The 27,087-nt window shown below is 41.4% G+C and overlaps 2 protein-coding genes across 4 annotated transcripts in view; both read left to right on the top strand.

The window, feature by feature from the left end:
- pdlim5b (PDZ and LIM domain 5b) overlaps positions 1-25,544 on the top strand; it is an 85,194-nt gene extending 59,650 nt beyond the window's left edge. Inside the window, exons 4-15 of one of the 3 annotated variants that reach the window (XM_079524917.1) lie at positions 493-526; positions 3,304-3,326; positions 5,226-5,246; positions 5,378-5,404; positions 7,175-7,332; positions 9,447-9,474; positions 16,127-16,290; positions 21,689-21,869; positions 22,413-22,593; positions 23,045-23,165; positions 23,347-23,462; positions 23,981-25,544. In XM_079524917.1, the coding sequence (XP_079381043.1) occupies positions 493-526; positions 3,304-3,326; positions 5,226-5,246; positions 5,378-5,404; positions 7,175-7,332; positions 9,447-9,474; positions 16,127-16,290; positions 21,689-21,869; positions 22,413-22,593; positions 23,045-23,165; positions 23,347-23,462; positions 23,981-24,070 (1,144 nt within the window). In that variant the 3' untranslated portion in view covers positions 24,071-25,544. Of the gene's footprint in view, positions 1-492; positions 527-1,128; positions 1,665-3,303; positions 3,327-5,225; positions 5,247-5,377; positions 5,405-7,174; positions 7,333-9,446; positions 9,475-16,126; positions 16,291-21,688; positions 21,870-22,412; positions 22,594-23,044; positions 23,166-23,346; positions 23,463-23,980 lie in introns of all 3 variants that reach the window. The other 2 variants (XM_079524918.1, XM_079524916.1) reach the window with 2 other exon arrangements.
- Positions 25,545-26,502: 958 nt separating this feature from the next.
- LOC306939872 (bone morphogenetic protein receptor type-1B-like) overlaps positions 26,503-27,087 on the top strand; it is an 89,112-nt gene continuing 88,527 nt past the window's right edge. The window contains exon 1 of the mRNA XM_079524648.1: positions 26,503-26,692. The gene's annotated coding sequence lies outside the window, so the exon portion shown is untranslated. The remainder of the gene's footprint in view (positions 26,693-27,087) is intronic.

The raw sequence follows: 27,087 nt of genomic DNA, 5'->3' as shown, positions 1-27,087 counted from the left end.
TGTTGATATTTCTGTTCTGTACAATGCTGGAGTCATATTTGCAGTCATGAAAACTATTACGTTTGAACTTTTATCATGATTTGAGCATGGCTGGAAAGCCTATATATTTTTTTCTCTTGGCCTTTAGTGATAGTATACACTGCAGTATATACAGTAAGAGCAACATTTTGGCAAGTGTCTGACAGTGTGCGGGACCTTTTCTTTGTTTTTCAAAGATACCCTTTTTAAAGTATACAGTATATCGACAGGAAAATGGAGAGAGAGAGACGGGGAGTGACACACAGCAAAGGTCTTCAGGATCAGGACTCGAATCTGCGATAAGCTGTCAGGCTGCAATGGAGTCTAGGGACCCGGACCGCTAGGCCAGCAGTCCGGGCCTAGAAGCTGGAAAGCCTATTTCGACTAAACAAAATGCTTGTCCGGAATGATGCATTGTGATATGGTGTATTGAAGCATGCAATGATTTTTATAATTCTCCCTCTGTCTTCGCAGAGCTTCCAGTGTCTCCAAAGATGCAGCCCCCAAGGTACAATATGAACACACACACACACACACAAAATAATAATGGATATTGTATACTGTAGTGTAGGTAACAGTTTATATACCGGTAGTTATCTCCAAGTAAATCTGCTCACTGAGCCCTTCTGAGATGATGTCAGAACACCTTTTGGTATTGCATGCATGCTAAAACTGGATTGACCACATATTTTTGCACCGCTCCATTAGTTGACTGGCACATGTGTGACATTCATACAACAAAGGCATGACGTGATGCTTCATTTGTTCTAATTATCCTCTACAACCCTGGCGTCCATATTCATTACAGGCACACGTTTTCAAAGATTTTCAAAAAATGTTTCTAAAATAACTGGGCCATTTTCCCCTCTACACCAAACCGCAATGTGTCACAATGGGACGCGTTGTGAGCTTGTGGATCCGCTATTTTCGCTGCCTATTTTTGTCAATCCTTTTTTATGGCATGCACCCAGAATATGGACCCTAGGGTTGAAGTGGTTATTACGCAACACCGTGGCATGATTGTTTGGGGCATTTTGCCTGCATGAGTTCACTGTGGGATTTGCTGTGTGTGTGTTTGTGCAAATTGTGTTTCCCCCCACGTTTGTGTAGGAGGAACCTCAGGAGATCATTAAGCCTGTTCCCATCACCCACCCTGCACCAAGCGCCACGTACACCAGACCCTCTCCCCAGCCCAGCGCTGCCTACAACAAGACAGCCCGCCCTTTTGGCGGGGTGGGCAATGTTGGTAGTAGCCCTGCTTCCTCCATGGCTGCCCCCAAAGTGGCCTCCATCCCCTCTGCAACATCTGCTTTCACACCGGCTGCTCCCTCTCAGCCACCGCAGCCCCCGTTCCCCCTGAAGTCCAGATCTCCAGCCCCCCCAACAGCAGCCAACTCTGTTCCCATCAGGCCCGGCAGCTCTGGCCGCTCTGCCTTCACCTCCCCTTCTGCCTCCTCCTCCTCATCCAACTCGTCCTCTCCAGCCAGAGTGACAGCCCCCCCCTCCTCCTCCGTTCCCACTGTCCCACAGCCCTCTGTCTATAACACACCTATCAACCTCTACTCCAATGTCAATGCCTGTGAGGTGGCGGTCGGTCAGAGGCGGGGTCTGTTGGAAAGCCAGGGGCAGGCAGAACAGTTCAATGGGTAAGTGCCATCCATCAAACGGAGAAACCACTCCTATACATGTGCTTGCATTTGGCCTCTTTTTCACTCAAAGGACAGCTCAACCATGGGTAGCAGTAGTTCAATGTTCTCAATACCTGCTGTAATAGACTCTTTCGCCCATTCCGTTCTTCCTTGTGTTGTTGGATTCGTTTTCACTTCATTGATCCCCAGAGGGTAAAAGCGTTACAGTAGCCAACATGATACAAAAGATCCATTGGGTGTATTAAGCTTACATACTGTAGTAGAAGGATCTACTTATACATAGCGTCGCTGTACAGTACATTCCATGCCTCTGCTGCCTTGCTGTGCAGACTATACCTGGGAGAGAGAAGATACAATATATTGCAGAAAATAAATATTTCTGTTCCAACAGACAGCTCCCACATTGCCTCGTGCCCTATTTCAACCCCAAAAGATGTCTCTCATTTGAAAAGCTAACACAGACACAAGGCCAGAACCCCCCAACTCTTCACCGAGCTACATGAAGAGGGAAAAGCCAAGGCATGCTGCACATCTTGTCCCAATCTGCTGTAGGGAAGTTGGAAGGAGAACAGAGGGCAAGCAACATGCAAACTGTTGCTACTGCCTGCCTCCCTCTAATTGACAGTGGGGTTAATAGGCTTGCCAAACACCCAGTATGTGCGTAATGCTGCACTACTTGTGTGCGACACTTGGTTCTAATTAGTCCATAGTACTGGCAGCGCTATGTAGCGACCAGCAGCAGTTGTCATTTGCAGTGCGCAGGGCTAGGCTTGGTGGTCGAGCAATGTTTGTTTTGACTGTCTGGATGGGTTTGGAAGGCTGGGCTGGCCTCAAGAGATGTGTCACTTGATTTGACTTTATGTTATCTGATCATGCCAGAGAAAGCAAGTAAAGTTCATTGGCTTTAAGTGACCAGATTTTCGCAGTGGCCTGCTGTAACTCGACAAGTCTGATATGCAGATAAGTGTGGAATTTACCTCTCTCCATGCGGTGGACATAATATAACAGCTCTTAAAATAGTATGGTACTGGGAACGTTCTGATCTCTTAATCTGGACTTGGCTCGGCAGGCTAGAAGAGTTGTCAACATATCAAGATAAGCAACCAAAACAACTGAATTGAGGAAAGCCTTTCTGCTGCATGTACAGTATCAGTGGCTGATGGACATTGACATTAATGTTTAAGGATAATTAATTATCCATCATGAAGGGTCAATCATATCAAACACAATAATAATAATTATTATTATTATTATCATGCGCTATACTTCATTATATAAGTCTTTAAGGAGAGCAGTATCTTTCCACTCTGAAGCCTTGATTTATACTTGATCAGCTATTTTCCGCACATGACAACTGCGTGCAACAAATCTTAAACATTGCCCAGCAACACTGAGCTGTCATGTCAGTGGCATCAAAGTAAGTACAGCATTCATGTTTGCAGCATCATGTTTGCGCATGACTGTGCATGTGTGTGAATTGCATCTGAGGGTATTGACCTGCATTCATTCTTTTGACCTGCATATCCTCTCAGAAGGGTTTTATTTTTTTTGGGGGGGGGGACTGTGACTGTTACCTTTCTATGTCTGCTACTTGCCTTGCTTCATCCTTTTTCAATTTCTCTTTTTCCTACTTTAGGATGAGGAAGAGGCAGAGACCAAGTTAGTGATGAGACTTGATTGTAGAGTGTGGAATGTGATTACCAAGCTCTTACCCTTTTACAGTAGGCATGCTGTCATGTCACCTCACCCTCATGAATCTCACATGCATACTGATCTACTTACTCAACAGTCAAATAATCCCTGAATCCATTCACAGTAAATAACCACCTAGATGGCTGGAAGCAAGGTTAAACGTTGCTTGAGGTGTGGGTTGTGTAGTTACATTGCCATGATCTAACCCCAAATATTGGAGAGATATCTTCAATAGTGGCTCTATTATTAGAATTCAAAATATTCTCCCCATTCACCTACATTGCATGGTGGAATCCGGATCCGGAGTTTCTTCCTGATTCAAATAGTCATTTTGCAATTTGTAAGAATATTACAAAATAGTCATTTTGTAATATTCTCATCGACTTACATAAGTCGATGAGAATATATTGAATGAATTGAATGGAGCAATTATTGAAGATATCTTGCACATATTTGGAGTTACATCATGGCAAGTTCACTACACAATCCAATCTACAAGTAGAGCCCGTCCACAAACTCATGCAGTGTGTCGCTATGCGCCGTGTCGTGAGCTTGTAAATTGGGTATTTTGAATGTGCGACACCGCCGTACAACAGAGGCTTCCACATGAGGGCCAGCAGGGTGAGGTCATAACGTCCATTCATTCCTCCCGTGGCGTTTTGATCCACGTATGCTATCACTGCATTTACACCCAAGGCAGCCAGGACTGTTGGCATTTACATCTGTCTGGTTCCATCTGCTACTGTTGTCAGTACAGTCTCAGGGCCGCCGTCAGATTACTGCCAACAACACTGTAATGTCACCATTGGTGGACAGTAACAAAGTACATTTTATTGGGTACTGCGGTATTTATTTGTATCTTTGAGGGGGATATTAGGCGCGTTTCAAATAAGCTCACAACGCATCACGATGTGACACATTGTGAGCTTGTAGATCTTCTATTTTCACTACTATATATATATATATATATATATATATATATATATATATATACTGTATATATATATATATATATACTGTATATATACTGTATATATATATTTACACAGTATATAATTATTATTATTTAAAAGAAATTGGTACATATTTAGTTTTCATTTGTTTTTAATTTCAATTCAACATTGCATTGATATTATATTATGTTATATTATAACATTTACTGTGCAATTTGTACTTTTTAATACTTATCTTTAAAAGTATTTCTAAATACTCTGGTACTTTAACTCAAGTACAGATTTGACAGAACAACTTTCACTTATAGTTGAGTCATATTTTGACCATATACTTAATAACGCAAGTACTAGGGTGGAGTACTTTTTCCACCACTGAATGTCACTGTTTGGCTAACAATAGACTTTCCTCTCTATTCACCTTGATCACCTTCACCTTCACCTTCAACACATTTAACACTGAGCTGTGCACACACACACATTGAGCAAATGTTTGCTAAATTAAAATTACACGCACTTGCACAGTGACTGTCCACACCACAGTATTTGTGTTTCCTTCCATATTGCATTCCATAACGGATTTAGAAGTATCAAATAAAGTCCAGTAGTTCCACCTTGTGGCAAGATATGGTCACTTTCATTTTCACACGTAAATACAGTCCATATCAACACTGAAGCGCTTCTGTACTGTACAGTGAATTCCATGCAAACATAACCATCTTGCTTTACCTTCTAACCAGCTGCTTTAATTCATACTATGAGTGCTGATTTTAAATAATGTTTAGAAATGTAGTTAAAACATAAAAATGGCTTTTGAAAAGCCATTACAAATCATTTTACTCAGTAGCTGTAGTCAGCTGTAGCTGACTGCTGATCTCTACTCTCTCTCTCTCTCTCTGTCTCTATCTCTAAATAGTGAGCCACAGAAATGTGTTAAGTAAGTGAAGTTCACAGTGGCTATTTTCATATTGTTCCCTATACAAATTGCACTCTGTACCTTATAATCTTGAGTTTCTGATTCTTTTTCTGCTTTTCTTCCCCTTTCCATCTATCTATTCCCAATACAAGAATTCCACCTCCAGTTAAACCTAGGAGGTAAATCTGAGGTCTAGCAACAGTCACTTCACAGTGTGAAACATGCCCTTCATTCTGCACTTTATAGCACACCCATTACACGTATGGAGAGGAGTTTGATGTACTTGCGAGTGTGTGTGTGTGTGTGTGTGTGTGTGTGTGTGTGTGTGTGTGTGTGTGTGTGTGTGTGCGTGTGCGTGTGCGTGTGTGCGTGCGTGTGTGTGCGACTGTGCGTGTGCGCACACGCGTGTGTGTGTTATGTTTGTTTTGCATGCATACAACCTTATGTATTGCTTATGTATTGAATGGTTTTGAAGCACTTGAAGCACTTTGAAAGCCTTCATTTTCTCCGTAGGCTCAGACTTTTTGGTGTAAGTAGAAACATAATGCTGATCTTCTATAGAGCTAGTATAGAGTCTATTCTAAGGTATGGTATCACCAGTTGGTTTGGAAACCTAACTGTAAAATACAAATCTGAGATCCTTAGATTAGCCAAAATGGCAGGGAAGATCATGGGTATGTCTACACCTCCGATCACCCCCCAGGTCATCTTTGAGCAGGCCACCATTGGACAGGTTAAGAAAATTGTGTCTGACCCCTCCCATGTACTATACCCTGAGTATCGGCTAATGCCATCAGGTAGGAGGTACGAGGTCCATGCGTGCAAATATAATAGGTACAACAAGCATTCCTTTGTCCCTCTCTCAATCACACTCCTTAACAGAGTCCTTGCAGAGGGCAGACAGGGTAGGGGTCAAAGGTTATGAGGTGATGTTCTTCCTCTTTTGCACTAGGTATGTTGGTGTGTGGTTTTTTAATGTTTGACGGGTCACCGTGTGTATTGTTTTGTATTGTATTGTATCTGTATGCTGCAGGGCGGGTCCTTGGGGTCCAAGACAAATGTCTCCCTTGGGAGACAAAATAAAGAAACCTTGAACCTTGAAAGAGGTTCAACATGTGACACTTGTGTTTCCCTGTACATTCTAATGTCAGGGTTAAGGTCCGTTCACGCCTCTTTTTCATTTTTCACTTGGCACTACCACTACTGTTTTTGTTGTCTGTGCAAAAAATCAAAGAGATTTAAAAAAGTCTGTCCACGCTGAGTACTGCAGCTATAAATACAGTATATACCATAGTTTTACAAATCGTTCTAAATCAAGTACATGTAACAGTCCATACCAAAACTGTAACAGTGGTGAATGATATACTGTAGTTGTAATTATAGTGCTTTGTGTGGACGGCCTTTTAGAGATGTGTATACAGTATGAATGTGGTTGATGTGATGGCAGCCTGTTTTTGCTTTGAAGTCCCTCTCCAATCATCACTTACTTAGAGTAGACTATATAGATTGTTACAGTATGTGCAGAACTTGAGTGCCCTTTTGTCCAATGGAGGTGGACAGCTTCGCTATACTTCCTCAAAATGGGAACAATCCCCTGAACCTATCATTGTGTGTGTGTGTGTGTGTGTGTGTGTGTGTGTGTGTGTGTGTGTGTGTGTGTGTGTGTGTGTGTGTGTGTGTGTGTGTGTGTGTGTGTGTGTGTGTGTGTGTGTGTGTGTGTGTGTGTGTGTGTGTGTGTGTGAAATATTCATCATAGCAGAATGTTTCAATATACTTTAAAATGTGTCTGAAGGGGGTTAACATTTAACAACTAATTAGATGGTGATGACCTTGGTCAATTGATCTACTGTACAGTAAATATTGTACCCGCATTTTGTGTTGGCTGTATTCTTTCATGTCTTCTAATATAGAGATACTGACCATGTCTTCTAACTGTGTGTACCTCTCAGAAAGCCTGCTGTGGAGCCTGAGGTGAGCCACAGCCCAGCACTTAGTGATGCCAGTAAGAAGCGTCTGATTGAGGACACGGAGGACTGGCACCCACGCACAGGCACCTCCCAGTCACGCTCCTTCCGTATCCTCGCCCAGCTCACTGGCACTGAGAACGGTGGGTACCAGCTTAATAATGCTCACATACCTTCAAACCAGTGATTCTCAACCTTTTTAATTATCGAGGACCCCTAATTTGATATGCGTTAGGCCATGGACCCCCATTTGATATGATGTTTATCTCTGGGACCCCAAGCTGCACTGTAAAATACTCAGTATTATTTTAACTCTGAGAGAGAACAAATGGAACCAAATGGACCTGTAAGGGTTGATTTGGTTCTAACTATCAATCATTTGCTTGGGGAACCCCTCAAGGACCCCCACATTGAGAATGAGTGCTTTTAAAGTTTGTTTCCTGTCTTTGATTCATGTTTAAGCATCAAGCAGCATGCTGAATATGGTATCAATGATCACTACAAAGAGTAGAGAACACTACAAAGAGAACACTAAAAAGATTGATGAAAGACTCTGATTTACATGCTTAGGTATAGTAATTGTCTCTTAACTAATCAACTTTTGTTTCATTTGAGAGTTGAATCACGAGTTGAATCACGTGTAAAATCCATTTAAAGACCCATTTAATTCTCAGGTTTACACAGAAAACATTTTTTTAAATATTATTTAGAAGCACGTCTTACACATATCTTGTTATAACGTACTTTTCTTTTTTTCTTTTTTTTGTTACCAAAGATCACCTTCCTACAGCTTCACCAGCCTTAGAACACTGTAGCCTTCCTCAATTTCATTTTTGAACGGTGCCTAACCGCTCCAATGAAGAGCTATGTGTGTCTGTCCGTATGTCTATTTGAGTACGGATGTGTGTCTGTCCATATGTCTATTTGAGTACAGACAGCTGCAATACCACTGGGTGACCCACAGTGGCACTGTTGCACCTCTCAGTTCACACGTTGGTGTGATTGTTTTGCTTATACAGTACCTCTTGAAATTGTTGAAACAGTTGTACAGTAGTTGTATTGTTCAGTCTGGATGGACAAGTTGGAGGACACCAAAGCCTAGATTTATATTACTATAGATAACTCCTAAAATGACCATTCGCCATATTATTGGATAATCAGATAACTATTAACTATTTCCGTATGTTAATAATTATGAGCAAGTTTTGCGTTTTCTCATGGTATGAAGTTCCGCTTTGACTTGTAGCGACATGGACAGTTACATAACTCAGCTGTGGAGGGCAGTGTGATGTTGAAGTTGGCAGTCCCTCTGGGGCCAAGTATCCATTATCTCCATCTCACTGTCATCACCTCAGCCGTGCGTGTGTGTGCGTGTATGTCTAAGCCTGCTCTAATAATACATAATGACACATGGCTGACATGTTGTCCTGCATGATCCTCACGCCTAATTTATACTTAGTTGCGCGCCAGTGTCTCCCATCGAAAATAGCAGATCTAATAACGGGAGCTTTTAGATCTTTGCTATTGTCGACATCGCCGTCTCTCTCCCCCTCTTCTCGTTCCCCTCTGACATCGCCGAAGAGTTGCACGCTGTGTAGAGAGTGCAGTATGGTCTGGAGCTGTTCAGAATCCATGCTCAGAAGTGTTTGTACAGCTGTAATGAATGCGGGGACGGGTCGGGACATCCCCTTAGGATCTGGTTGTCCTGTTTAGTGATGACTGTGCCTCACATAGTGTTGCTGGCACCAGCCATCAGAATGATCTGGAGAGAGTAGTGTTGCTATACCGTGGGGAGAGCATGGTTTACATTACCCAGGCTGCAGCTATTCAATACTATCCTAGTGATTATTATTTTTTAATTAAACAAATACTCAATAAAGATGCTTTTTTATATACGGTATACGTATTTTGAATTGTTTATATATCTACAAATCAGCATAAAAACAATTAATAGATTATTATTATTTTTACAATCAACTAAATCAATGAGTGATTGCTGTAACCATTTTAGCCTTTTATACTTTGATTGTTTGATGTACATACAACCGTGTTCTGCAAAAATAGATTTACAAGTTCTGTGAACTCGTAGATCTGCTATTTTTTGTATCAATTAAACCGATTAGTTGGATTAACTGTTACACCCCTACAAAGTGCTGCCTGACATTGTGCATCGCCACTGTCTTTTACTGATTCATGTTATTATAATACCGTGAATGTGAATGAGTTCACAGTGTGTGTCCTTCTGGTTGTTTTGCAGAACAAGGAGCAGACAGTGGAACTAAGAAGTAAGTCTATCATTATAATCACATGGGATAAGTTTGTATATATTGTGTGTGTGTGTGTGTGTGTGTGTGTGTGTGTGTGTGTGTGTGTGTGTGTGTGTGTGTGTGTGTGTGTGTGTGTGTGTGTGTGTGTGTGTGTGTGTGTGTGTGTGTGTGTGTGTGTGTGTGTGTGTGTGTGCGTGCGTGCGCGTGCACATGTAAGAGTGTGCGTATGTGTGTTCTTTGATTGATCACAGAGGATTTAAATTGAGACATTCTCTCAGGAGTATCTCATTCAGAGTTGTGCTCTGTGGACCTCACAGTATCATGCTTGGTTAAATTTAGTCGGAGCCACATCTAAACTTCTCCCTGTGGGGGAACACTTAACGGCCGAGCTACACCAGGCTTTTCAGTGTGCGTTTGCGCATATACGCACAAACACACACACGCTCTATTTTAAAGAGCGCGTATGAGGGGCTTGCATGTGCACGTTTTACGCACGCACACACGCTCGGTGTAGCTGGGCTGTTAGTGGATGCAGTTCAAGCCAGATGAAGCATCTGCATATCTTTGCAGTGGGCAGAAACGTTTTTTCATAAATGAAAAAATAGCCGATCTACAAGCTCAAAATGTGGTGCATTTTCAGTTTGTAGAACTGCTATTTTTTCTACTTTTGTAGCACACCGCGGTCATCTTGCCATTAAGTTAATGGCATGGTGGTAACTAGCTGAAATTTCCCATTAACAGCCCATTCATCCAAACAGAAAGCATACATCCAAATGCAAAGTGTTTGTTTCATAAAAATCCACCGTAACATAGACATGTTATGAGCTAATTCCTGTCAAGAAATTCCTTGCAGGTGATTTTTTTCCCTAAGTATTGGAGTTTGGAAGCACTCCTTTTCCATAAAGCAACGTCCTGCTGCCTCCTGCATTATGTGCAAATTCAAAACAGGTGGTACGCAGGGCAATTGAGTGATATCCAACGTGCACTTCCAAACAACAAACACTTGGGAAAAAGTGTTTTCAGCTGCACCGTTGGTGAGTTTGACGTCGTTTAATACAATTAGATAGGACTTGGCTGTCAATGAGAAATTGCAGCAAGTTACTACCCTGCCATTAACTTAATGGCAAGATGGCCACGGTGTGCATATGGTCAATGGGTCTCATGGACTTATTATTTAGTCAAAAGCTCTTGTTAATACCTTTCATTGTTAAATATTATAATAACCAACAGTTGCTTTTTGGGGTCTTTTAATCCTCTTAGCAGACCTTGTATTGAACTGTGCTTTCCTTTATTTTGATTGATTGAACTGTTCAATCAATCAATCAATCAATCAATCAATCAATCAAAAACAGAATGAACCACTTTAACGTTCCAATTCTTTCAAAAATAGCTAAACTAGCCGATCTACAAGCTCATAACTGGGATGTGTTGCGTAGCATTCTTGTACATCAAAAGTTGGCCCTTAAAAAACTAAAGCAGTTGAAATATGGTTATATAAGGTTTCTGCCTGACAGCAACGTTATGCTTAATGTGTATTCCATCGTACAACGGAATATAAACCGGGCTTCAATCTGCAGAAGAAACAAGCCACTTTTCCTGACCAATCAGCATGTCACTCAGTGAAATTGAGGGTAATTAAGGTGGTACTGACTACTGAGGGTAATAAGAGCCTGCCAAAAATAGACTCCCGTCCGTGAGATGTAGCTGAATGCACTATTCATAAGTCAGAGGTACCTTAAGATTCTGTCTTAACCATTAAGGCCTGAGGCCGGTTCTACTTAATGTCTTCTAAACAGTTTTCTGAAAAACCTGTAGTGGTTCTCAAACATTTCAAGGAAACATTTAAAAAAATATATATATTATTTGACCACGGACCCCCATCTCTAACATATTTTGTCCCAGGGATACCTAGAAGCAAAGATATGACTATATATATGACTATATATATGACTATATATATGCAAATCTTTTAATATATATAAAAGATTTGCACTACAAGCTCGTCGCGCGGCACAAAGTGATGCGCGATGATCTTGTATATCTGCTTTTTTCTATTAGTGTAGTATAAGTATCAAATAATGGTTCAAGTGGTTAAAATGAATGGCACAGATGCTTTCCCAGTTTGAATGGGTTAAGCCTGATATATACTTTGTTCATAGTATCATAGCAGATCTACAGTACAAGCCCACAGGCGTGTAGATCTGCTATGTTCGACCACGCAACACTACCGTACGGCAAAGCATACATTGGGCAATAGGCATTTAAGGAGAGGTGGGCACATTATATTTTGTTACATTGGCTGTTTCCTGTGTTTCTGTAAGTCTAATCCTTTTTCTTTCAACTATTTCTATGTCATCTTCTGGGTCCTAATTCCTTCCTTCCATCCTCCATGTTCGTCCTTCTCCTTTTTTCTCATTTCCTGCTTTCCTGCTGTCTTGTGGGCTGGATCAGGGTGAACAAGTTGGACCCGGAGCTTATAGGACAGCAGTACAACAAGCTGAGGGATTGGCATCATGGTGTTTCAGCAAATGTGCTCAATGTCAAGTAGACTATAGTGTTTTTGTTCATCAGCGTTCTGTTCTGTTTTGTTTTGTTTTATTTATTTATGCTTGGCCCACTAATATAACTTTCTCCCTTTGTGTAGCAACATTGTCATACTGTAGCATGTCTTTGGCGGTGCTTACACTATGGCACAGCATAATAACATACCACCTAGGGCAAATACATCATTCAAATTGGATAATGAGAAGAATTTAAGTAGAATTTCTTCAAAACTAGTACACACAGCCTAATGTACAATCCTTTTCTAATTAGCAACACCTGGGTGACAAGAATCACTCGAATTAGGGATTAGGGAATAAGAACCATGGAAGTCTTTTCTAATGTAATAATGTAAAATTTAATATTTTTGACTTTGACTTGCTCAAAGACTACTACTGCTACACGCAAGTAGCCTATGTGTCAAAATGTTCATGAAATATACCGGTATTAAATGGAGCAAGTTAAAATAGAAAATCACTGTTATTATAATGGACTAGTGTAGATGTACACTATATTGTACAGCACTACAACACCCTGGGTGTTTATTTGACTCTGAGAGACAATGTTTACACTGTCAGAATTAAATTAACACTTAGGACAGTATCTCCACTGCCTTAGCACTTTGACTTATGCCTATCTTCTACATACTTTTACTATGTGTACTTCAGTATTTTATTTATTTTTCTCTTTTGCACACTAACACAGTAGCCTTGTTTGATTTTCGATTATTATTATTTTGTGTTTCAATAAAACCTTTCTCTTTACTTCAACTGTTCTTTATTTTCCATTTCCTCCTTGCTTTCTTGCTTTCCTGGGAAACAAACTGTGGTGAAAAGCAGAGTCTATGGCAGAAAGGAACCAGTTCATAACACCATGGTGTATACATTCTAACTTGGCCTTTAAAGTCTCTTTTAAATGATATATTAATACAATATTTTCAACCATAATATCTTTTCAGACAGTAGAGGGCAGTATTATCAATGCGGTGAGGATACTCCCTGGTGCATCCAATGCAACTCCTTGCAAGCAACTCCTTGCAACTCCTTGCAACAAAACAAACCACACCAATGCAACTCCTTGCAACAAAACAAACCACACCAATGCAACTCCTTGCAACAAAACAAACCACACCAATGCAACTCCTTGCAACAAAACAAACCACACCAATGCAACTCCTTGCAACAAAACAAACCACACCAATGCAACTCCTTGCAACAAAACAAACCACACCAATGCAACTCCTTGCAACATGCCATTGGGAATAATGGTTGCAAGTAGTCGCAAGGAGTTGCATGTTGTAAGGAGTTGCATGGCGACCCTCTGGTGTGTTTATAGGGCTTTAGACAGTACTCTCATAGTCACATCAAACACCAAACCTTTATAATTATGTTTTGAAGCATGAAGCATGATAAATTTCTCTCCAGATTATGGAAGAGGTTACACTTGTTTACTGAAGGAACTCCTGGATGTTTGCTTTGGAATTAAGCTGCAGGTTAAGATGAGATCAGCTTGTCTGTGGTAACCCAGGTGTATCATTCAATTATGAAATATTATGTAATCTCTTATGTACACAAGCCAAGCAAATATAGTCATATACACTCAAACTTTATGGAAAATACAGAGCATGTACTGTACGAAAGATCTCAAAGTAATGAAAGTATAACTACATGTAGCACAACCTTGTAAGTCACTGTGGTAGAGTGAAAGTGACCTTATTGCATCGTTAATCCCTAAATCAGAATTTAATAGGTTGTTATAATAGTTTTCTGAAGCATCTGAATGCTTTCATTGAACAAAAATCAAATGTTCAACTTATATCTCAAGTTAAAAAACAAGTGAGTTGTGCACATCCAGCTTGAAAACAGGTTCATACAACTTATATCTCAAATCACAACATGGCATTGGATATATGAAAACATACAAAAGCGCAATTCTTTCAAGCGTCTTCCCGGTTTAGTAAAAAAGATACTTGAATGTCTGTCTGTGGCGGTGGTCATCACATTATTTTCAAGATCTTTCAAAAATAGCAAATCTACGACGCATTGCGAACATGTAGATAGGCTATTTTCAAATAGCTGATGTATTTAGGGAATGGTGAATTAACTGATTTTTATGTTATATAACTCACCCTTTGCTGGGGACCCCTTGGAACCCCCCAAAGACCCCTGGGGGTCCCCAAACCCTATGTTTAAAATAGAGATGTCCCGATACTGTATCGGTATCGGGAAAAGTATCGGATCGGCCCTTATTTGTATGGGGTCATATCGGTATCGTTGAATATGCCAGTCTAACCATAGATCCAACACAGGGGTAAGTGGTTGACACTATGGCAGGTAAATAAAATGTTGGGACACGTTTGCTTTGGAGTTGCCCAAATTGCAAATGCACATTTGAGTGAGGAGTCTGCTATAAACACAACACGAGATATATAGCTAGATAGCTATAAACACAATATGAGATCACGACACTGGTATCGGTATTCGGTATCGGTATCGGCTAACACAGAAATTGAGGTATCAGGATCGGATCGGAAGCGAAAAAAGTGTATCGGGACATCCCTAGTTTAAAACCACTGGTTTAACACACAGCCCCCAGTAGACAGGCAGTGAGTTTAAAAGGTGTGCATTGTTGCACTCTCATAATAACACATGGAATTAAAATAACCTTTCTGTGAACGTACGTGAATGTTGCTTATGTTCCCAAACATATTAGCTCGGTGGGTCCCACTCCTGACCCACTGTTGTGCACTCTCTCTCTCCCAGCGTTTCAATGTGATGAGGGAATTAGGAGGGTAACCTAGCTCGAGGCTCAGAGAAAGTGACAGTGGCAGCTCTAATTGCTCCTGTGTGTCTCGTATTGATGAGCCATCTGGACACCAGGCAGTGCTGTAAGACCTTATTGGGTCAATCTGCCCATGGTTTTCATCACACACGGTTTTTAATTAAATCAATGCAGCCCATAACTGTCTCGATTGCTCCAGTGTGTCACTGGGGCTTCCTGCTCATTGATTGTAATGTCTAGTATCTGTGGTGGGACGACTTGCAGTCTGCCAAATCACGACAGACCATATTCTATCTCAAACAACCCCCCTTTCCCCCCGAAGCAGATTTGTTTTAGGGCAGTGATCCTCAACCTTTTTAATTTCAAGAACCCCCGGGTTTGATATGCATAAAGCCTCAGACCTCCATTTGATAGGATCTTTTATCTGTGGGAGATAAAAACAGAGTGAGGAGCCATATGGTGAGTGTACACATCTGTACACTCTCAGGGCTACACTACACACCCAAAATGGACCATTTTGGTTCCTAACTATCAGTCAATGTAGCTGGGGACCCCCTGGAACCCCCTCAAGGACCCCTGGGGTGTCCTCGGACATCACGGTGAGAACCGGCGGCGATTCAGGGCCATGGGGAGAAGGTGTCTGCAGTTGGACAGTGGTGGGTGTCTTCTTCGTGATGGTTTGGTGTTGATATGGCGGGCAAACAGCTGTGACATCTCAGCATGTAACCATGGTGGCTGTTGCAACAGCAAACACAGTGTGAACTGTGAACGGCGTCAGTTGACATAAGCTGAAAATGCAGTGTAGAGTCCTGAACAAACACACACACACACACACACACACACACACACACACACACACACACACACACACACACACACACACACACACACACACACACACCCTATCTCACACAGTTAAACCCTCCCCCCTACACCTTAAGGGTTGAATTCACACGACTTATTTTGCTGTGTGGTCTGGTAGCTACAGTACTATTACTACTACTACTGTCTTTGCCATGGGAAGAAAATGTGTGTGTGTGTGCGTGTGCGTGTGTGTGTGTGTGTGTGTGTGTGTGTGTGTGTGTGTGTGTGTGTGTGTGTGTGTGTGTGTGTGTGTGTGTGTGTGTGTGTGTGTGTGTGCGCGCGTGCGTGAGTGAGTGAGTGCGCGTATGCATGTACACGCATGTGTTTGTTTGTTGCAAAATCCCCTTTCTCTTTGAGAGTTTAAAAAAAGGCTGTCAAAATATATTTTTACACTCCTTTCAAGGACCACAGTTTTGCAGTGTGCTTGTGTGTAGTGAGAGATCTGTGATCCATTCGGAGTGACTCTATCCACTGTATTCCCTAGCGAAGTGGTTGAAGACCCCACTCCCGGCACCCATGTCTCGTCTCCAGCAAAGACATTTTCCAAATCGTCTGGGGCCCCAAGGAATGGCAACGCTGTGCCTCCATCCATGTTCAAGAACCCTTCTGCAGCACAGAGCAAACCCTGGCAGGCCGGAGGTCCAGCAGGTACTACTGTACAGTCAACACACCCACACACCTCACCCTGGCTCAAAAGTAACGTTCAACAACACTCATGGTTCTTTCTTCTGTTTGTTAGTGTAGCGTTCATTATACTGTGATTGTGCATCACAGTAATAGTGTAAAGCTTGTTGTTTCTCCTGAGGTGTGAGTTTTGATGATTAGCAATGCCATGCTTCTTTAAGTGTGAAACATATTCACATTTCACATTCACATTTTGTCTTCTTTTACTCTGGCAATCCTATTTTTGCGCATGCCATTGTAGGTGAATATTTTATAACCTTTCTGTATTTTTCTAATTATTTTATTGTAAAAACTAGCAAAACGCATTATGTACATTGCCCATTTTTGCTTTTTTCTAAAAAACAAAGTATGTAGGACTTTCATGCATGGACTTCATTGATTTGAATTACATTACAGAACATATTTAAGTAATGAACTAACTATAATCTAAAAAATGAAAGTCACTAGAAGGACATTATTAGGGATGTGTTTTAAATCTAATACAGAATGTGAAGTTGAATGGGCTTGTCTGATCAGATACCGAATCAAGCTACTTCAGGCTTGGTTAAACTCGGTATGGAGACTGCAGATGTTGACTTGACATGCTTTACTGCTGGAGCTTGTCAATCTGTAGTTGCTTCTTTTGGTCTCCAGAGGGCAGTGTTATGCTATCGTAAACCCTCATTTCTCAGTCATTACTTTTACAGCAGATAAGATGTTTGATACGGAGAGTCGTTTAAGATTACGAGCTCTATAAAATGAGCGCTGTTCGGCTAATGAGCACAACTTATGGGCTTTCAGCTCCACTATCGCTTAGTTAAATGAATGGTGAAATGTATAGTTCTTTAAGCAGGGCTATCCAGGCCATGAGATCAGAGGCCGCTCAGAGTAAATATTTAAGTGGCATCAAGCAGGGGTCATTACCATTAGTAAGACAGTAGTATGCACTCATACTGTGAGGTGGTGGAAGAAGTACTCTGATTATTTGCTTGAGTAAAAGTAGAAATTGCACAGTGTAGAAATACTGTTACAAGTAAAAGCCCTCTTTTACTTCAGTAACACAAGTATTGGCATGAGAATATACTTAATGTATCAAAAAGTAAAAGTAGTCATTATGCAGGATGTCCCATTTCAAGTTTTCAAAAGTATTTGCCTCTGAGATGTGGTGGAGTATAAAGTAAGTACATTTGCAAGTAGGCCAGAGAGGCTCATTGTCTGTATCAGCCGAGAACGTGGAAGTCTGTCCCTGTTACAATGTGCTAGACCCCTGGGAGATGGACTGCTGATGGCCATACCTACCATCAGCACAGTAGTTACTCAGTACTTACTGGACGACTTCCCAAACCCAAGCCACGCTACACACTAGTAGACACTACTGAGTTGGTGGTGCCCAGGATTGAACCCATGACCTTGTGGTTCAAAGGCGAGAGCTCTACTGACTGAGCTGCCCAGACCAGGGCTCTACTGACTGAGCTCTACTGACTGAGTGTGGAGTATATACTATAATATTTGCCTCTGAGATGCGGTGGAGTATAGTATAAAATGCTGTAAAAAAACGAAAATAAAGTAAAAGTACCTCAAATGTTTTACTTAAAGGAGCATTCAGTGATTTTACTTAATTCAAATATCACTTATTTTTTCTTTTTTTCTGGATAATCCTCCCTACTATAGAGTGTGCTGACCATATAAGGAGTTCCTCCCTGTCCCCAGTGAGCCCCTGGGGTCAAATAACCCTAGTTTCAGTTTTGGTGGCGGGTGGCAAAGCCTTCATCCAATCAGGATGAGAGGGGCCTTCCTCCAATCATGATCGACTGGGGGCGGGCCTTGGTGCACATGCTGTTGGCCTGTTGCACTTCCCCCCACTGTAGTGCGTGCATGTGCACATTTTGTTACCGGGGCGGACTGGGTGGTTTTCCAAATCACCCAAATCACTGAATGCTCCTTTAAGCAGTAAGTATAGTACTTGAGTAAACGAGACAAAACGTACTTAGTTACTTTCCACCACTGATACTGTGCATACATGAAAAGATACAGTATGTTCTCTCTGCAGTGGTTTGGGTGTGGGTGGGGCTAGAGAGGTCCCCTGCCTGCCCAACCTACCTCCCTGGAGGCTGGGTGTGGGGCTAGTGAGGTCCCCTGCCTGCCCAACCTACCTCCCTGGAGGCTTTTAAGTAATGACCACTGAAAGGAGCCATAGGGTGCAAGTAGCAGGACCATAGTCAGGCCTCTGTGAGATGCTTTATGTATCAGATGAACACTCATTTGAGCTCAAGTAAACAACCACATTGCTCATGCTGACCGTGTGGAAGTGAGCCAAATCTTGCCAGGAAGTATTTGCGTGCATTAATAATATTTGGCCTCTGTTAGGAGGTATGAACGTGATAGATTGGTCGGAAAAACACCCTGTACTGTATCATCGTATGTGTACAGAAAGTGTATGAACGGAGCATCTGAGTTGTAGTATTTATTGGCAGTTTTTTAAACTAAAAGACAAAGACAGACAGATCTCTCAACTCAAATACACATTTTGAAACTTTTTTCTTTTTTTCCTTTTTTTTGACAATTTTTTTAACATTTGCCCAAAATAGGGATGCCAGGGTTGATTTGGTTAGGCACTTGAACCCCAGATTCCATATTCTGTGGGAACATTAGAAAACATTGGGGGTTTTTTTAGACGGAAAAAGAAACACACTCCAAGTACAGGTCCCGTTTACAGGGCCTGAGGGTTTAAGATTTTTAACCCATTAATTAAAACCGGGAAAGCATCTGTGTCATTTTAGATTTTAGAGTTGGCTATTCAAAGATTAGCAGATATACAAGCTCACAGCGCGTCACTTCGTGCCATGCTGCGAGCTTGTACATCTGCTATTTTGGAAAATGTTTGAAAAGGGCATTTTTCAAACAGTTTAGAAGGCATTTGTTAAGCCCAGTGCCTGCATGCAGTCACAGTGTCAGAGCAGCAGGGCCATCTGTGTAAAAGCAGAGTGACAGCAGCGTTGGTGACAGACCAGAGTACTTCCCCCAGATGTTTATCACTGTTCAGATAAGACCGTTGTAAGGATGACTCATCCCTCCTCATCCTCATGCCTCCTCTCAGTTCCTGTCTATTCCAGAAAACATTAACATCACCGCACGCTCGGGCAGAAACCTCTTATCGCCACATATTTTCAAATTGTTTTTCTCGTAAATGAATGCCCTACTTGATCACAGCATAACCCAAAAATATCAAAAGTAGCAGATCTACAAGCTTGAAACACAGTGCGAAGCAACATGTTTTGAGCTTGCCGATCTGCTGTTTTTGCTATTTTTGAATTTGAATCCTGAAAAGTAACAGTTTTGGACATATGAGGTTTCCACCCGACAGAGACGATATATTTCAACGTATGTCACACGAGAGTGTTGCACAGAAGAAGTGAATATAGCTGATCTACAAGCTCGTAGACGTGACACAATACAACGCATGAGCTTGCTGTTTTTGATACTTTCGATTTTTTTTAAAGGAATGTGGTCATGGATGTCTATTCATTGGAACAACACATAACGGTTTTGGACATACAAGAGTTTCTGCAACGACATGCCTCTTGCCCCCTGTCCTGTCCCGTCCCGTCCTGTCCTGTCCTCCTGCTCGATACTGTGGCTATGCAGCCACCGACTGACTGAGCTGTGAGCTAAAATGACCGGTGTTACCAGACCAGGGAGGCAGAGAGGGGTTGACTGGAAGCAGAGTTTTGATCAGACTCAATTAGAATGTGGATACAGATCTCCGGTCTGTGCCTGCAGCCTGTCACAGTCACACGTCTTGCACAGCATGGCCATTCCTCCTGTCTCCACGTCGCTTCTATCTAGTGGTGGAAGAAGAAGGCTATCCATTATTTCTATCCATTATTTCTATTTTTCTATCGATTACTTTTCCGATGAATCGAATAGTTGAGAAGCGGGTTTTTAAAATGTATTCTAAAATGTTACATGTACATTTCAACGAATCAGTAAGCCCTATTATATAGTTTGTCACATAACGGTGCACAAAAATAGTGCCATAGCCAATTTACAAGCTCAAAATGTGTCACATCACAACGCCTTGTTAGCTTGTAACCCTAGGAAGAAGTACTCAGATTGTTTAATTAGCAATACCACAATGTAGAAATAATAAGTATAGAAGTATTGGCATTAAAATATAGTAGGCTATAAACATAAAAGTATTATGTCGAATGGCCCATTTCATCACTTTAAAGTTGTGTCTGAATCACTGCTCTATATTATGAGGCCAGGTTTTCTCTGTAACCAGTTGTTCTCGTTGCTGCCCCTCTGTCACTCCTTCTCTTCTCACCTCCCTGTCAGTGCCTGGTTATGTTTGCTCTTGGTTATGAGGAAATAGGGGAGGGGGGACTTGACTTGACTGACTTGACTGTCTCAATACTGTCTCTGTCCTTCTTCCCTTTGCCCCCCACCCCCAACTGTCCCCCCGATGGACGCTAACATTTTGACCTCGCTGTTGGAAGTATTTTTTCTCTTTTTATGAGGAGAGGAGAGGAGAGGGATTATTTTTCCAGGTGTCTTTTCTGTCTCTGGGAAAGTCTTTTCCCCTCCTGTGAAACATTGATCCATTGTTTGGCCACTGCGGTGTAGATGACGTGCCCAGCTGTTCCATGCTTCACACATGGGATGATAGAGAGAGGAATATTGACACCTGTATACTGTGCACACCTGTTTTTGTAGTGGAATGCCAAGACAGTATGCAAACATGAATATCAAAAATGTTGATAGATACTTTTCAGATACATGTTGATTACTTGTTCACATACCTTATGTTAACATCATACGTTTGATGTTTACCTGGTATCCTAGTTACTTTATAGCAACGGGCGGCAGTGGCTCAGGGGGAGGGTGACCGGATGGGAACCACAGGGTTCCCAGTTCGAACTCGGGCTCCCCCAGAGTTAGTGTCAAAGTGTCCTTGAGCAAGACTCTAGTCTGAACCCCTAATTGCTCCCGATGTGCAGGTTGGTGCCTTGCATGGTTTCCTCCGGCATCGGTGTGCGAATGTGTGAATGTGTGAATGTAATGCACAATCTCTGTAAAGTGCCTTGGATAAAGGCGCTATATAAATGCACCATTTGCCATAGCACTAAATTGTTTTCTTTTTTTTGTTTGTCAATTGTTTGTTGACTAGGGTTCATGCCTTCTTGCACTTGTCGCTTTGGATAAGAGTGTCTGCAAAATGCAGAAATTATAATAATAATAATAATAATATGCAACATCATCATCATAAAAGGATGTGATACACTTGTATGTGTGTCAGATATAGCTCAAACGCTGAGCTAAGTAACTCAGCTGTTACAGTACAGTAAATAAACTGACCAACACTATCATCTTCATATTTTAGGTGTTTCTAAGGGAGGGCTGGCTCCTTCATTCGGCAACATTACCAACACTGTCCCCAAAGGCCCAGACCGTCCAATCCCACAGCCACACCCACAGGACCTGGACTCACTGGTGAAGATGGCTGAGCACATTCCTGCTGGCACACGGACCCCGATGTGTAGCAAATGCAAGAATATCATCAGGTAAACAACAGCATCAAGCCTGACGTATACCGGTATAGTCGTATGACAAGCTGTTCTCAGCATGGGACACAAGATAAATTAGGCATCAGTGTTCATTTATCACAACAATACCAAGTTATTTGAGAGATTTGAAAGGTGATAGTTAAAGTGCATAATATACTGAGCTAATATTTATTTTTTCACATTTAACATTGTATAGGCCAGTAAATAAAATTAAAGCTGCAATCCACAACTTTCATGTGCATGTCCTACCTGAGATTCTAACACTGTATCCTGCATGAGAGACCAATGTGCCACTGTGCCAATAAGAACCCGCTTGGTCATGGGAAATAATGCTTACGAGCTTCAGGCAGTACTACTTACTGTAGTCTACATTGCTCAATAGAAAAGTAGAAAGACCACGTCCAACCACTGCCACAGAGGTGCTAGTTATATTGTATTAACGCACTATACCATTACAGATTGGTTAAAATTACATTTTATTCATAAAAAAATAAAATGATTAAACCTCGCTGTGCTCTGTCCCCTGCTTGTGCTTTGTAGGGGCCCGTTCCTGGTGGCGATGGGCATGTCGTGGCACCCAGAGGAATTCAACTGTGCCCACTGCCATGCTTCCCTGGTAGAATGTGGCTTTGTGGAGGAGAGGGGTCAGGTGTACTGTGCACACTGCTATGAGGAGTTCCTAGCTCCCAGCTGCAGCTGCTGTCAGCAGAAGATCCTAGGGGTGAGTGAAGACCACCACTACACTCGCAAGTATTATTACCATGTGGCATGGCTCCTATGGGGCGGCCATCCAGTCTAGAAGAGTGTCTGTATGTGTATGTGTGTGTTTATGTGCGTGCGTGCGTGTCTGTCTGCCTGAACCACTGGACCGATCAGTGCCAAATTTCTTGTGCACAATAGCAAATATTTTTCACGTGCTTTATATTTAATGTTTAGAACTTAATTAATTAAGCTCTGAATGTGCATCTTTGTAAGAGATGATAGTGAATCAGTAGGCTACATGGAATATATATATATTTTTTAGACTTGGTTGGCACAAATAACATCATGAAAACTACACATTTCTACATGAACTGTTTTGACTGTTGTTTTATTTCAGTCACATATGGAGTTTTCATTAAGATTTAATATGATATGATTTCACTGTATATGTATTTCTATTATTTATGCAGGAGGTGATGAACGCCCTGAAACAGACCTGGCACGTGTACTGTTTTGTATGTGCCTCCTGCCAGCAACCAATCAGAAGTAATACATTTCATATGGAAGATGGACAGCCATACTGTGAAAGAGGTACGAGACCAAGAGACCTTGCACTGAGATACATGTATTTATATTTTGTACTATACATGACTGCACTGTACAGGGGTTGATTTACTGTACACTCAAGAGTTAGAAATGGAAAAATTGACACTGAGGATTTCACTTTGTAAAGAAAAGCCACAGTGAATGCTAAAGAACATCTTCTCCGCAGACTACTACACGCTGTTTGGTACCAGTTGCCATGGCTGTGATTTCCCCATCGAGGCAGGAGATAAGTTCTTGGAAGCTCTGGGATTTACCTGGCATGACACCTGCTTTGTGTGTGCGGTAAGTACAAACCATGAAGCCAGTTTTGGTGGTAGTGACAGAACAGAACAGAACATAATTATGAAAATGCTGTCTGATTGGGGGCAATCCGATAGCCAAGTGGGTAGGATGTACCATATGGGATGACATTTCTGATAGCGAGTCCCAGGTTCGATTCCCAGCCAGACAATTTGCTACATGTCACTCCCCTGCTGGCCTGCCCTCTCTTCCATGCAGAAAAGTTACATTTAAAAAGAATATTGTCTGATTAACATTACTCTTGCATCTGTTCTTTTGGCTACAGTGCATTTATACAAGTGCAAATAGGGTAAGGGAATTGACGTCATTTGACTGTGTTGTAATTGGGTCCTTTTCGTTTCTTGGGGGCTTGAAAAACAATTATTTGAATTTCCGGTCTTCATTTTTCATAAGATAATGCTTGTCGGTCTCTGTTTGCACCTCCAAGAAAATGGTGGATTTGACCATGCCCCAAAATATACGTATGTGTCTCATAGCATGTTTTCCTCCCCATACTGTAGGTGTGCAGCACCAGTCTGGAAGGCCAAGCATTCTTCTCTAAGAAGGACAAGCCTCTGTGCAAGAAACATGCCAACACTGTCAAAATCTAACCTGCCCTCAACACTAAAGATTGTCCTATAGGGCCGCAAAACAACAATCTGTCCATCAGTTTATATTCTTTTGTCATTTTATCATAAAGGAAACTATTCTGGTTTAATTCCTTGTTTTCCAGGGTTTGATTAGTAAAACAAAATAAAGGAAACACACGAGGGAGACATTTTCTGAACACTTAGCCCTGTACAAAAAAATAGACAATTAACAAACTTGTACTGTGTCATTTGTGCTATTTTTAAATTTCTATATTGTACTTTTTTGTTTTTTCTTCTTAAAGATTTTGAAAAATCTTGACATTTTGTGACAAATATTGTCAAATCTGCCAGGGCTAATGTGGTTGACCTGCATTTTTGTATTAAATACTTAAATTGTGATATCATCAAACATAAATATCAAACATATCTGACAATCTTCATTTCCCAAAAGGAAATGTGTGTAGTTCATTCAGTTTGACCAGCAGCAGGGATAAAGCATATCCTAGACTGGCGGTAAAATGAATGACCAGAGAAGGGGGTGGGGGGGGAATATAAAAAGCAGAGGCATGGATCTCCCTGGACTGTCTATTCTATTGAGACATTGGGTTTTGGGTTCTGCTGTAAGCTCTATATTATTTTAGTCATTTTGGTATAGTTTGAATTGACCTTTTCAGCCTTAATGTCACCGCCTCACCGGAGTGTTGGTTACATCAGTGGTTCTCAAAGTGGCATCCGGGGACCCTCAGCGTTCCTTGAAGGGGTTCTAAACGGACCCTTATGAGTCTGTAATTTTGAGAGTGTACAAAAGGAACCAAATGAACCCTTTTGTTATAGGGGTCCTTGAAATGACAATGTTTGCGAACCACTGGTTAATTGCATTATCAAAGTACAGTAATTATATCAATGAATATATTTGAAGCGTATGTCTGAAGGTATATCCCCTCTCTCTGCACTGTCTCTCTGCAGGGGTCTGTTGGTAGGTTTCTATTTATCCTGGGCTATTTATTTGCGCTGGAGGTGTTTTGGGCTCTCTGATAGGCATTTTTGCACATTCTAGGTTAGTTTGCCACACTGATGGGGAGAACAAGAAGCGATATTCTGTTGATCACGTTTATTTTATAATATATATGGCTCAAATCGGTTCCCATGTGACATAACTTGCATGTTTTTCTTGATGAAAAGGTAATTACATATGGATCCAGAGACAAAATATACACATTTATGTTTTGCTTTTTTAATGATTACCGTATTTCACGATTCTTTTAGGTTATTGTTATCTGAATTTCCATAATTTTACCCTGACATAGCATTCATATACACAAAGACAATCTCTGAGCTCGTCTGTCAATATCCCTTTCTCTTGTCAGTACAATTTCAGTGTTGTTTAAAATAATATACACATACTGATACTGTTTACATTCAGTGCAATGTATTTTTTTCATGGGGGAATAACATTGTTTTCTTCTGAATTCAAATAAAAGAGTTAAACCTAAAGAAACCTTGTGCATATGTACTGAGCCTTGAATTTAATATTAATCAAAATAATGGTGTCTGCCTGGTGTTAGAATAAACCACAAATAGCAAATATGTTGCTCTACTGCCTACACCCTACCATTTAAAAAAAATCAATTATGGACATTTGGGAATTTAGTCAAATAAAGTGAGTTAATAGAGTGACCGATCACTCAATAAATCAATCATCATTCAATCCTTGTATAAATAGAGCAGCCATTTTGAAATAGTAGGGTACAAATAGGAAGCACCAATGATGGGCTTAAAGGGACACTTCACCCTTTTTGCAAAAACATATGTTAATGATGTTTAGAAGATTTAGAACACTTTCCTGGGGTCTTTATGTGTGTAATATGTGGTTTTAGATATTTTAGATTTTAGCAGTGTCCATGATGTCACAGACACTGGGCTCACTTCCTTTCTGGACTACAATTCCCATAATTATTTGGTGCACTGCTCCTCCTTGTGGATAGGGGGAGGGCTGTCTTACTGAGACAACATGTAGTCCAATATTCTAAATGTCATTAGTATATTTTCTGCAAAAAGGGTGATGTGTCAATTAAAGTCAAGGTGCTGATGTTATTACTGTATGCATGTTGGGCTTGTTGGCATGCTGGAAATACTCTGCTACACTAATGGAATGTACCCGTAATAATTGGATTTTACAGTGTTAGGGTCATGGAGATTTAAAAAATCACACCTGTGTGAAGTGAGGGGCACTGTTATCTTCCAACATCGCTATTCGCTACCAATGTCTATATACATCTTTTGTGACGTAATTATCAGACAAAACAAACATGGACATTAAACAAACATTAAACCTGTATATAGGAGGGGCTAGCGCCCCTCAACAACACGGGGGTCGGGTTCAATTAAAGAAGGTTCAGATAACTTCATTATCAGACGTGCACTTCTCCAAGACGACAGAGGTGGGAGCCCTACACTGGAATCAGCGGAGTGGAGTCGACACTAGTGAACTAGTCTGAAAGAGTTTAGGGAGAGAGTCTGTCGTAAGATATAGAGCCACACATGCAAACATTTCAACTACACAACACAACAGAGGAGGACTTGCGTCAAGTTCAAGGCTGTAGACCCAACTGGATCCTGTCGACGTGTTTTGAGGAGGAAGAGGTAGGTTTGTTTTGCCTTTTAAACAGGGGCGCGCTCTCTCCTTCTCGCGGAGTGCGCTGTTTTTGAACCGCTCGCCAACTCAACAACAGCAATAATATTTGTATTGCTGTTGTTGCGGTGGCGAGCTTAACACGTTTGCCTTTGTCAAAACCACACACTTGCAAAGGTTTGTTTGTTTCTCGTGATGATGGTGTTACTCCTCCTTCCAAAACTACTGTTTTTACCGCGTGCACTGAGTTTGATGCCCCCGCAGCAGCAGCAGCAGCAGCTGGGCGCTATCCGCAGCGGGACCCCCAATACTGAGATTGGAGGAGGCTGCTGCTGCTGCTTATCAGCAATTGGCTCAATTATCACCACTCGGTAGGCTACATCTTGATGTCACCAATGATAGGGAT

This window comes from Electrona antarctica (genome assembly GCF_951216825.1).
Source record: "Electrona antarctica genome assembly, chromosome: 16".
Lineage (NCBI taxonomy): Eukaryota > Metazoa > Chordata > Actinopteri > Myctophiformes > Myctophidae > Electrona > Electrona antarctica.
This window is presented reverse-complemented; position numbering and strand designations above follow the sequence as displayed.